This window comes from Aulonocara stuartgranti (genome assembly GCF_965226115.1).
Source record: "Aulonocara stuartgranti genome assembly, chromosome: 17".
Classification (NCBI taxonomy): domain Eukaryota; kingdom Metazoa; phylum Chordata; class Actinopteri; order Cichliformes; family Cichlidae; genus Aulonocara; species Aulonocara stuartgranti.
In genome coordinates this window covers 39,316,755-39,330,060 of record NC_138953.1, presented here as the reverse complement: position 1 = coordinate 39,330,060, position 13,306 = coordinate 39,316,755, and the positions used below count along the sequence as shown (strand labels likewise).

Below are 13,306 nucleotides of genomic sequence, written 5' to 3'. Positions count from 1 at the left end.
CGCTCTTTTGGACCATCCTGCATCTCTGATCTAAATCCAACAGAGAACCTTTGGGGAAGTTACAAAAATGGACGCTTCATGCGGCCGTCTTGGAGAAATGCTCCCTCTCACCTCATGGAAACACTTGCATCAAGGATGCCGCAACAAATTTTTGAAGTGATCAACAATAACGTTTTTGTTTTTTAGGTGTGGTCCTGAACTGTTGATCAGCTGTAAAACGGCCTGTATCAGTTTCAGCGTTGTCGTCAACGAATCGCATGCTCAAAGAAATGTTTCGTCTCTCTCCCGTTTCTTCTTGTTGAAGCTCCACTTGGAACCTTGTTAACATCCAACCGTGCAAAATAAGACTTTTTTGCCATTTTTCAAGTGGTCTTAAACTTTTTATCGGGGCTGTAAAACGATGCTAAATGGTGCAACTTTGTAGGTGATGGCATCAAATCAAATGTAATATTTCGTTTATAAGCTGGGAACAGACTAGATTGAGTTTGTGCTGCGTCAGGACTGTGAGGCGCAGAGGCACAAAATATATGCAACCTTCAAGATCACTGCGATTTGAACTTGTTTGAGATCAATTTGAAACCTTTTTATCTTTAAGATATCAAACTCACAAACTTGCCTGTCGGGGTGACGACAATAGCCCATATTTTACATCATCATTTAAAAAAAAACAAACAAACTGTAAAGCTTACTCAGTTAATCCATATTAGAAAATATACTTTGTTAAATAATAAATTATTTGAATTACATCAAAAGGAAAGAACAACAACAAACCATATGAAATTCTTAATTGGGAAGATTTAATGGCGACGTATTCTGCCAAAATTTAAGCTCCATATTTTGCTTTATTTTTGGACTCCAGTGAAGTAGCTCTGCATGATTCGCAGGTCCAAGTAATCCTTATTTATCTTCCTTATTCTGGGCCTTTGTGGAGCCGCTCGGTTCATCCACTGAAATAAACTATTTTAGCTTCTCTACCTTCGAGGCAAAGGGAGAACCAAGAGAATAAAAACTGTCTCAATCCTTTGGCACACTCGCAAAGTGATGACATCTGAGAGCCAGCAAACGAAATCAAAGCATACTGAAGAGATATTTTATATTCTATATACCTCGATGATTATTGCTAAGTGCGATTACGTTTCCTGGAACGATCGAGCGTGACGAATCCTTACAGAGAAACACATTCTGTTCCAAAGACTTAGCAGCGCCTTAATTTGCTAAGGATGCACTTAATTACAGCCGGTACGCTTCCTCCTGTGGACCATAAGCACAGCTTTCATTCAGTTAATGGGAAAGGACAGTGTGCTATGAGGAGGCTTTGTGAGTGGCTGTGAATGTTCTTGAGCCAAACAAGCCGAGGCTCTGTGTGTAGCTCGTCCCCGAGTGGCTGTGCTGCCTAATTAACTAGAGAGTGGTTTGTATTTCAAAGCCATTTGGCTCTGAAAGCAGGCTGAATGGGAAATATGTAAAGACACACAAGTACGTCACCTCATTTGTTCTTTAGATTTTGCTTTTCTACTTGCCTGGCTGTAAATCTGCAGTTCTATGTTCAGCACAAACACACAAAGACAATCGACAGCTCATATTCACCAGTAAAGAAAACACGAAAGCAAAGCAACACTACAGCTGTAAGAGACGGACAGATGAGCAGGAGAGGTAATAACAGCTGCTTACAGTGGGCTCAAGTTCAATAAATCATCATTAGGGATGGTACTGATAAGATTTTCACGATTCCATTTTCGATTCTCTTTAACGATTCGATTCTTTATAGATTCTTTTTTAAAAAGGAGAACACTAAGGTCGATCAGCTCAGAACTTTGTTTTTTTATCTTCTCTTTGAACAAGATAGAAATTTAGGAGTAACATGGCCTTACAAACCCAGCAGTGAGATCTTAAGAGATCCAGCCTACGGCTCTTCAATGGGGTGTCACAGGGTCCCCAGGAAAACAAAATGTAAATGTAAAATAATAAAATAAATATTCTTCTGTAGCAATAACAAAGTATAACATCAATTATTCTGTAGCAATTACACAAGAATATCCAGTAATGTCCCTGCCTACAATTAAACACATTCACTTACTGAAAATCATCTGCTGTGGCAAATGGGTGCAAACCTTTGACCACAAACTGAGTCTCTGCTCGGTGACGTTCGTCTATCCTGCCTGAAAGGAGACGCTACCGGTAGACTGCAGCGAGAACTGCCAGCATCTGAGCCAGACTCTGTCTGTCATCATGGTCACTAAATGCACAGTAATGGCAGGTTTGTAATAAGGCAGATCGTGCTAACATAATATGCACTGTTGTTGATTATTGACCTGCCGCATTAACAGGAGAGGACGTGCAAACGTTACCGCTGCTGCTGGTTGAGATTCACGAGTCCGGAGCAAATTAAAAACACGACATTCATTTAAGGTCATCGTTTTGTGAGCAAATGCTTTTGCATATTCGTAGTGTTTCCTCCCTTAAATGAAATCTCTACTTTGCAAGTACTGCAAGTTGCCCTGTTGTCATCCGTTCTCGTAAAGTAAAACCAAACTTTTGAGCGTTTGAGCCGCCGTGTTTCCTGCCAGGTAAATGACGCTCCGCAACGTGGTGACGTCATTCGGGGCGACTGGAATCGATAAGGGAATCGTTTGCAAAAATGGCAAATGATTCCAAGGAATTGAGACAGTGGGAACCGGTTCTCAACAAGAACCGGGTTTCAATACCCATCCCTAATCATCATGGGGTGAAGTTCAATGACGAGGTTCTCAAACTGCCTCAGTAATAAGGCTGCATGCAAAAATAAAATACTGTTTAATACCAATATACAGTTTCCAAATATGGGTGGTGTGACCGCACAGAGATTCCAACCATCAGCAAAAACCAGCTTCCTCTGAAGAATCACTTGCACTGAAACATAAAACAGACAACTGACTACTAAGTCAGTGATGGGAAATGAGGCATGATAGGAAATAAGGGGTGTGGCTACAGTTAACTGTACTACTGGACTCCCCCGTCCGTGCAGGTTCTCTGGAGTTATAAATTAGTGGCTTTAGATGGGTCATTTTTCTTTTCTGGCCCTAAACCGCACGTCGGCTCAATGAACTAAACTTCGAGAGTCTCTGTTATAAACTGTGTCTTCTGCACCTTAATTGAAAGTCTGGAAATATTAGTTCAATGTGCAAAACTTTTCTGTCTGTTAGGCCAAAAACTAGGGCACACCTGAAATAGATGTACTAGGTAGGCTGGGACAGAAGCAAAGAGGAGGACAAAGAGAGAAGGAAAAAGCTGTCAGCTGACAAAGTCACAGAGGCATGTGGGAGACTTTCACTCCTGTGCTTCGTACATTGGTGTAAGACTACTAATGAGGCCGTTATTCACGGAGAAATTAAGCCAATTAATGCCATAATTAGTCATACTAGTTTTTTTAATACTTGCAAAACCGAGTGTAATCTAACCCGAGCTTATGAATCCTTTCGCTGTCAGGCTTTTAATTACCCTGTTTTTTCCTCTTACATGTCATGTTAGAGGATGATTCATGACATGATGTATAGTTAGTGGCGGTGAACACACAAGGCGAGACGCTGTAAACACCTGGCACCGGCTCGGGGAATCTGTTAAACGAAGCGTTTGAGTTTTTGTGTTCGCACAGTTGTGGTTCGCAAACAGACACAAGACCTAGATTTTGGAGGACTGCACGGGAGCACGTCTGTGGGCGACTTTTGCCGCTTGTTATCTGAAGAGAGACGTGTCCACAGACGCCTGCACGTTAATTTCTGTGTGCAAAGACAGATACGGGTGAAATGTGAAGACTGAAGGGAAATAACATAACTGGACTTTTCCTTTTGCAGCATTTTTTTGCATATAAAAATATTCAGGTTCCCACCAAAGATTTTGGATTTTGATTTTCCACCAACAGATAAATCGCCAGGACTGGGACAAACATATTTATAGCTACTTTTTTTTTTTTTTTTTAAAGTGGGTTTGAAAAGCTTTTATTTTTCTTTATAAACCAGCCAAAAGTAAAAGGAAATGCAGAACAGATGAAAAGAAGTGACAGGGAGAGTCATTCAACTTGCAATCTCTGACATTCACCAGAAAAATGTGTTTTTTAAATAAAATAAGTTTCCTCAAACCAAGTTGCCAAAAATCACTGATGCCCATCAACAGCATCTGCCACATAACAGTTATTTTAAATAAATAAAGTCTTTACATAATAACTAGTAACTGCGAGTTAAAAGCCATTCATCACCATCATCTCAGCCTAGAAGCAGAATTTAAATGAGACTGCTTGAAAGCTGAGATCTAAATAAAAGACTGGTATCTATTGGTAACAAGCACTTCCTGTTTGTACCTGATGCACAACAGAGAGGCACGACTGTCTGTGGAGAATATGAATGAGAAGCTGGGTCAGTCATAGCTGTGATCCAGCTACCACAGGTGACCAAGTTCAGTTAGAGATCTTTGCACGTGCCCTGCAGCGTTACTCCATTTAAAGAGGTTTTCAAGACACTTACCCAGAAGTTGTTCTGAAATAATGCCATCTTCACTCAGAACGTCACAGCAATCTGTAAGAAAGAGGGAGAGCCGCATTAGAGAAAAGTGTGACGTCTAGATTCTCTCCCCCCTTCTCTCCACATGCTGGAGAGGAAAATGACCCAGAGGATGTTTTGTAACTCTATAAAATGTGGAAATGTCAAAGATTCTCCTCTGCCCTGTGACAAACTATCAAAGTGTCAGCAAAACGCATGTAAACGATTTCAGCAAAGTCCAGCTTTGTAGAAACTCTTGAGACACTTTGAGCGTAGGAAGGGAACTCCTGAGGGAGAGCAGAGAGGAGCTTCACAGATGACTTCAAAGGATAAATTCAGAGAATGAAGGGAGGAGGGGTGACACGGGAGAGATGGGGGAGGAAAGAACAGGGGAGGAGAGAGAGCGATCGATGGAGTGAACGAGGCAGAAGAGACCAAGGTAACCTCCACGGAAAGAAGAAAAAAAAAGACGTGCATGTGCTGCACTTCATCGCAGCACAGCTACTGGTGCATTTAGGTTTGAACATGCATGCAGCAAACACTCTGCTTATCTGCTCAACATTTCTGGATTGCAACAGTTTATTACAATTTATTACCGACACACAAGCCCTGTCACACATGCCAACGCACGTCTGTGCGAGCGGTCGAACAGGAAAATCAAAGATCGCACGACATCAGAACAACATGTGACCCCCATCGCCTCAGAGCTTAAATACGACTTGTCGTGCGTCCACCGTTTTCACGAGAGGTTTATTTTTAATTTGCTGGTGACAGGAGGAAGTGCACTGCAGCAGCAGAGCAACATGCACCTTTTAAGCCCCTGCATACACAATTATATCAAAGAAACACAAACACTTTAATGCAACGTGTACACAAAGCATCCTGCCCTTTGCAAGAGAATCCATAATGGGGCAAGAGTTTCCCCAGGGCTCACGCAGGGTTCCTGTTATCTGTTATTCTGCTGACTGTGTGTGTGTGTGTGTGTGTGTGTGTGTGTGTGTGTGTGTGTGTGTGTGTGTGTGTGTGTGTGTGTGTGTGTTGACAACAGCCCTCTCCTTCTATTGGCACAGATTCAGCTCAGTCCTGGTGACCTGGCATAAGACAACAGCCACACATGCAGAAACCAACACAGCAAGCCCTAGAGTGTGCATGCACACACACACACACACACACACACACACACACACACACACACACACCTGAAACTCCTCACACCTCAGTAATTAGCTCAGCAGCAGGACTGGAGGCCTGCAGACAGCTTTGTGTTGGGCAGAGGAGGAGAGCCCACAGGAGGGACGGAAATACTGCGGAGCAGCAGCTGCACGACTGATATCAATGCTTAGTGTATCGATTTCCAGCGAAACTACACTTTGCCAATATTTTCATATCTGCTGTACAGTGTGGAAACCAAACAAACTCCTGAAGATGATTAATGACCGACTACTGCAGCGCTGCCACCGTAAGATTCATCATCTTTGGCCTTTAATATGGGCGGAGTCAGCGGTGGAGGTCATACACCAGCACATCAATCAATTTATTTAATAAAAACCCAACAACTTCTCGTCAGTACCTCAAATGATTATCACTGGCCAACCTCGATATTTATAAAACGCTATCCTAACCTTTCAGAGAAATGCTGGTCCTCGTTGTCAGAATATTTTACAGGTTTTAACCCACTACTAATAAATCCTGCCTGAGCAGATTTCCACGGCAGCCGTGCAGCGGGACGGCAGATCTGACCAGAGCACCAGATGGTTTTTAGGCAAGCAGAAAGGGGGGCAAAGGGAGCACACCAGATAAAAACAGACGCGTCACAAAGACACCGAAACCTGCTCGTAGATCTGAGTTAATTACATATACTTTTAGCTCTAATCCTCACAGTCCTGACGCAGCACAAAGCAGAGGCACAAAGACACCATACCCACGGTGCTGGCATGTATAGAAGTAGCTGACATCCAGCATTCTCCGCCTGGTTCCAACTAAACGTTGAGCTGAAATCAGCTCTGGGGCAAACAGAGCCCTGGGAAGAAGTGGGACACTCTGTGACCCTGATTCCTCAAACTCCAGATCATTTTTTATTCAGGAAATAAATGTGGGCGCAGTTTTTGGTCCTGCCATGTGCAACATCTACTGACTGCTCGCACAAGCAGCGAACATGCTGAAACGCGTTATGCACCGATTAAACGCTTGACATTTGGAAACGTGAGTTGCTGTAATATCACAGTGTGGGTGTGAGACTCACGCCTGACACTTTCTTATGACATATCGATAAAGTTTCACTGATCGCATCTACTGAATGCGTCGTGTTGAGCAGGGTGCAGCACCACCGGACCCACCCGGGATTGAAAGCTGCCGACTTGTACAAACACTTCTCAGTTTCTCTCCAGACTGTAGTGAAGCTTGGAGAAAGTAAGAAACAACCAGAAACAGAGACCGTTTGCCTTCACAGTAAAAGCTGTGCACACATTTCAAACTTTTATTGTGAAGGTGAGCAGACACCGTTTCTGGTTGGCGTCGCACTTTTCGCAGTTTCAATGCAGAATAGCGAGTAGTTTACGAGTGTCTGCAGACACGTCAGCATCTTCCGTGCAAAATACAGGCAACTCCAGGAGTCTGCTGGCAACCACAGCGATCGCAAGGTTTTCAGTGCAGCGCCGTACACAAATCATTTCACACTAGTCACTGCGAGCAACCTCCAGCAACCACTCGTCAACTATTCACAGCTTGCAAAAAATTCACTGACCAGTCTTGTGTCCACTGTGGGCGGGGCCTAAACCTTAGCTTTACCTGACCATGTCAGTAAGAAGGCAAAAGTCCTCTGTGTCCTCTCGAGTGACTTATATTACTGGATACTAGTAGGACTGTAGAGTACAGTGAGAGGAGGTACAACTGTGCACCCTCCTCAATAATGGTTCTAAACCTAAAAATCATATAAATATATAAGATCATCGCACGTTTATAACATTTCACTAATGAAAAGCATGCTGGGTAATGCTAGGCAGTCAGGTAGCACGACAGTCTGTGAACAGCTGAGCAAACTGTAGCGGCAGATCAACAGGAGACCAGAGATGGATCAAAGAAACTTGTGACAAAGACAGGAGCTGCGTCTGCTGTCTGCAAGTTCCCCGGCTTTATAAAATCAGACTCTGGCATCTCGTCCACAAACGCCAAGGGGAACGAGGCGAGGCAAATCTAACGGATGTTTTTCCTGACAGAGCGACGTGTCCGTGTGAAGTTCTGCTGTGGAAACACTGACACCAACGGGCCAAATGTTTTCTGTTTAGCAACAAAAGAAGCCACCTGTCAAGGACCAACGTTGTAGTCATATGTCGAACAATCATGTGGTTTTATTTTATTTTTAATGTTGCCATTAAAGAGCGTTATTATTCCACACAGTCCTTATACATTTATAAAAGCTCAATTATGCAGAAATCATGTTAATTCTAACCTCCTTCGACTTTATGAAGCAACAGTCTTAAAAAATACTGTGATACAAATTTTCTCATAGTGTGAAACACTAAAGTTGGGCCACAGTTTCCAAGTTTTTTCCCCTCAACGAACCAAACTTTGTAGAATATGAATGTTTGGTCACTGATGCCGAGGTGATATTAGGTTAAATATTAGGCCGCTGGATCTGCAATAGTCAAACCAAACTAACAGCAATATCACGATCTGCTGCATCCAATATTTTTAATTTATTTGTGTTAGTGTTTTATTATCTTGGAGGATTGCACCAAAATATGTGGCAAAATTCAAAAATAGGCAACGGTGCTCATGTTCTCAGATTCCTTCAATCTCGTCCTGCTCTTTGGGACAATAAAGGTGGCTTAACCTCCTGAGACACGAACTCTTCCACAGCAGCAGTTTTAATTTCTCTTTGATATTTGGGCTGATTGGGACCTGATGAATGTAAAAACAAAGAATTACCAGATTTATTTTTTTTACCTAATTTTTGTTTCTAAGAAAAATGAGAGCCACATATGAGGATACTCGTTTACAAGCTTGATAGAACAGTAGCAGCATAACGTCCTCGTAACTGGATATCAGGCCCATGTAGAGCAAAATTGAGTATTTTGGTCTAAATGACCCAAAATGTGATGTAATAATATATAAATTAACAAATATTTACTCTGAAAATTGGACTGATTATCCACCAATTAAAAACGCACTGAAACCGTTTACATGCCTTTTTCTGAGAAACATGCGATGAAATTATTTTTAGAAATGTTTTTTTGGCAGAACTTCAAACGGCCTTTCATCGGCATCAGGTAATTCTGTTTTCTACACACCCGATCAACCCTTATTTTTGGCGTTGGCACTGCAGGCCGAAGACGAGCAGATGCAGAACGGCAACACAGGCAATGCAACTAAAACTAAACACGAGGAGGAAAATATATCTTTAACAGCCACACAGGGAGGAAATGCAGCCTTATCAATTAAAAACACTCTAACCTCGTCTTCTGCCACCCTCACACTGCCTGACAACACGCAGACGGCTGCCATGAAAAATTAGGCCTTTAAAAAGCAGATGGGAAGGAATGAAATAAGGTCTCATACAGGAACAAGAACTACCCACAGCAGGATATAAATGATGCATCCTCTCCGCCCATACTAAGCATTTCAGTTTTTATTTCCTTTCCCTTTGCCAGCGATGGCTCTACTAGCAGACGTCTCTCTGACAGGAGGGAGGAGGGAAGGAGGGTAAGGGAAGGTCAACCCAAACTCCCGCCTCCTCACCACCTCCACCTGCCTTTCTCCTTCCTTTGCTTGAGAGGACAGAGGAACGAGTCCCCACGTGTCTCCTCGCGCTTTCAGACACCGGCATCCTCATCTGGCTCAAAAAGCAAAATAAAAATGGAACTGGGTTAAATGTAATGACACAGTTGAGCATAAAATAAAGATGCCCTGCTAACCTCGGAGGAGGCGCATTTGTCACAAGCTCTGGGAGCAAAGCAGGTGTTAAAAAACGAGGCAAAGGAACAGAGGAAAGGACGAAAAAGGACACGTAGTGTGACTAAAAGATAAAACAAACGAGCCACAGCACAGAGTCGGATCGGTGAACAAACCTTCGAACAGCTGAAGGACGGGAAGGAAGCAATCAGTAAAGGTGTCAAAATGATGCTTTTCATCATCTATTAATACCAAACGAGTTGTACAATCAGAAACAGAAACCATTATAATCTCTGAATACTGACGAGACTTAATAACACCGGCTTTTAAACTGGACGAAATGGGAATGACAGGAAAATGTTGTCTCGAAAATAATCACCAGAATTATTTCTAATGAACAAATGCGTGAATTCATTTGCCAGAAACAGCAGTCAGACTTACTGCTGTTACCCAAGTGCAGATGTGAGACGCAGTGTGAGAGAGGACATGGGCAGGCGGACCGAACTGATGGAGCGACCGGCGTCGGCTGCACTGCGGAGCAGCTCCGCTGTCCTTCGCTATCAGTTTTAAACCTGATTTGGTGAAGTGTGGAGGAGAGCTCATTTTGTGTCACCGCCACCAACAGACTCCAGCACTGCTCTGCCACATCTGCCAATGGGATGACTCACTACTGAGGACAGTAATTTAGAGCGAGACATCAGTGTGGATGTTTCCTTCCATCATATCAAACCTGTGGGCACTGACCTGTAAAATCGAGTTTCATTACAAAATATTCAGACTTTGGATTGTATTTTTTCCCCACTTACTTTCTTCATCATTGCTAACAGAATGACACGTGGAATGGGACTACATGTTATATAAGCACCGAAGAAACAACTCATTAACTAATCAGCTAATACCAAAAATTATTTCCTCGCGTAGTCTACCACCTTTAGGGCCATGTGAGCTGTAGCCTAAGCAGAGAAACGCAGACTTTAGCAGCTCTACTCTGTGAGGCTGACATATAAATTGACCACTTTGCTTTTATACTCAGCTACCTCTTCAGCACAGTCCGTCACTGCTGAATCACACCAAACCATCTATGATCCATCACCCACAAACAAGAACCCGAGATACCGAAACTTTTGCCGCCTTTCTGCCGCTGAGAACCACGGTTTCAGACTTGGAGCTTCTAAATTTCATCACCAACACCTCACACTTGGCTGCAAACTGCCCCAGTGCTAGCTGGAGGTCTCTGTCTGATAAATCATCAGCAAAATGTAGAGAGGTCATCCCAAGGCCACCGAAGCAGAAACCCTCTGCTTACTGGCTGTGCCTCGAAATTCTGTCCACCAAATCTTCGAGTGGACAAAGAGTTGGCCCGGTCTCGCACAACCACGTGAAAAGTGCATTATCCCCCCCGGATTGAAGGAATCTCTTCTCCAGCACCCTGGCAAAGACCTTAAAGGGAGGCTGAGGAATGTGAGCACACGCTCAGATCCTCCTTTTGTTGTTACAATGTTACAGAGGAGTGTCAACCAGGACAGCTCCATGACATCCAGAGGCAGAACAATTACTGATCAAAGGAACTTTTCACATTTCTAATGGACGCACAGCTACAGAGGGACATTTTTAATTTAACATGAGCACTTTGACTTTTCAACACTAAAAACGGTCGAAATTGTCCGGTGCATTTGCTTTTGTAGGTTGAGTTTCAGCTTAAAACAAATTGCTCTGAGAAATAATAATTAATTTGGGAAGTTTTCAACAATAGTACTACTACTTTTACAGACAAGAACATTTATCACAGCAGAGACACTGATACACTTCTCTTGATTGATGGACAGTGGGGGGGGGGGGGGGGGGCTCTGTGAGAGGAGCGGTTCCTGTTTTAAAACTGCAATGAGACAGAAGAGACCCAGAAAGCTGCTCCGATACTCAGCTATACAGATGCATTCACTCTTTGATTAGCAGTTTAACAGTTTTCAGCTGTGCTGACCTGATAAAAAAGGCTGTTTCCAATGATCAGTTATGATATAAACACGATAAACTTGGATTATGTTAAAGAGTCTCTGTAAACAAGAGTTTCATTCATAACATTTCTGGTTAGTTTTACTGTAGCATGCTGCAGTACTGCTGGGCCTGTTGATGCTGCAAACCATGACATTCAATGCTTTTATAAGGCGTTGTATGAACGCAAGTACGCAACACATATCACATTATAACACGATGATGTTATAAGATGCCTCATTCAGCTTTTGTCGATATAAACGAGACGATGTTGTGAAATTAAAATGGCATAATGCAAAAAAAAACAACATGTCGCTAAAAGCTTTCTGACAGAACAACTTTGCTTCTCACTTCTCTTCTTCTGTCCTACAGCAGCTCTGATGTGGAGGTTTTCCTTGGTGAATTATCACGCAGACTGAGTGCTCACACCCAAAATGGTAGGGAGCTGTCGCAACGTCACTGTTTGCATGGATGATGGGCCCAGAAAATGTACCAGTGCCAAGTTTGTAGCTCAAATCCTGATTGTGTCGGAGGAGATTGTGGACAAAGAAACAAACAGAGAGAGATTTCCTGTTTTACAGTAAGGATAACAAGAATAATGAGATGACTAAATGACCACAAACCTTTGCACGATACAGTCTATGACAACAATATATTTACGAGGGCGAACCCAAAAGTGAGGTCTCCTATTTTTTCCTGAAATAAAACAACTGTTTATTTTCTATCATATTTGCATCATTTTAAAGGTTGAAGAATTATTTATTTTCGGTCGATCATTTTTGTAAACGCTGTGACAGTTTTAGGATGCCGCTATGACACCAGGCTGTAAACTCTCTACAACACTTGCAAAGTTTTTTACATCCATGCATAGCTGTCCGTATACTTCCATTAACTGTCAATGAATTTCAACCGCTTCATCACCTTTTTGGTTCAAAAATCAAAATAACTGCGCGATGTTCCATTTTCAAGATTGAGCATCCCAGCGAAGCCGCGCATGCTTGTTTGGGAGGAAGGACCAATCACAACAGTGGGGCCAACAGCCGTACGAACAGTTTCTCTACGTCTTTGGAGACCTGACTTTGGGACTCTCCTCGTACTTCTGAGAAACTTAAACCAAAAAAATATTTCACGTCTACTTGAAAAAACAAAACGAACTTTTCATAAGTTCATCGTTGGACCGACTGCTTTAACTTTATGAGTCTAATAATAAACATTCAAGCAAATGACGTGCTCGGATGCTGGGCCGCCTTCAGGACTATTAGGATTTGTTGCAAATGGAAAATGTATGGGCATTAGTATTTCAGCATGCCGGCTTAATCTCTGGCAATTTGCAATGAGCGTTTTCATATCTTGCTGATATCCTTTAAACAAACTCATTAAAGTGACTGATCACAAAAACAAAACAAAAACAGACAGCCGGGCTGCTTCTTGAGGCTGAAAGATTGGATCAATTGTCCACATGAGACCGTGATCTTACAGACGTACAAAATCCTCTTGGTGATTCATTGCTGGTCTATTATAAGAAAACATGATTGCTACAATTATAGACAACTACCTCAGCACCCACAAATTGCTGCCCACCAAACAAATGAGTCAACAAAAGTGTGCTAAAGCAGAGCCTGAACCCAACAATCAGATCGCTGTCACTACCGTGACAGAATTACACCCTGTGTTTAATGACGAAGCCACACTGTGCACAGCTATTCTCTTACAGTGACAAACGCGCTGCCTGCTGAACATATGCACAGGCAACGACCGAGAGCAGAAGAGAGAAGCGGAGAGACGGCAAACACAATAAACAGGAGGAAAGCAGCGAAAGAAAAAGCAGAGTGATAAACACAACCCGGGCTGTCAGCTCCCCATTGTCCCGGCCTGAATGCGCTTTTGTTACTGCAGCACACAGCTCCAGTCGAGTC

General features: G+C 42.8%; 1 protein-coding gene across 6 annotated transcripts in view; it reads right to left on the bottom strand.

The window, feature by feature from the left end:
• Nucleotides 1-13,306, bottom strand: part of fcho1 (FCH and mu domain containing endocytic adaptor 1) — a 64,485-nt gene that overhangs the window by 44,029 nt on the left and 7,150 nt on the right. For all 6 annotated transcript variants that reach the window (XM_082511188.1, XM_082511186.1, XM_082511183.1 and 3 more), the window contains exon 2: nt 4,497-4,547. Coding sequence is in view for 5 of the 6 variants with exons in the window: in XM_082511186.1 (XP_082367312.1) it covers nt 4,497-4,523 (27 nt within the window). In the remaining variant the exon portion in view is untranslated. The remainder of the gene's footprint in view (nt 1-4,496; nt 4,548-13,306) is intronic.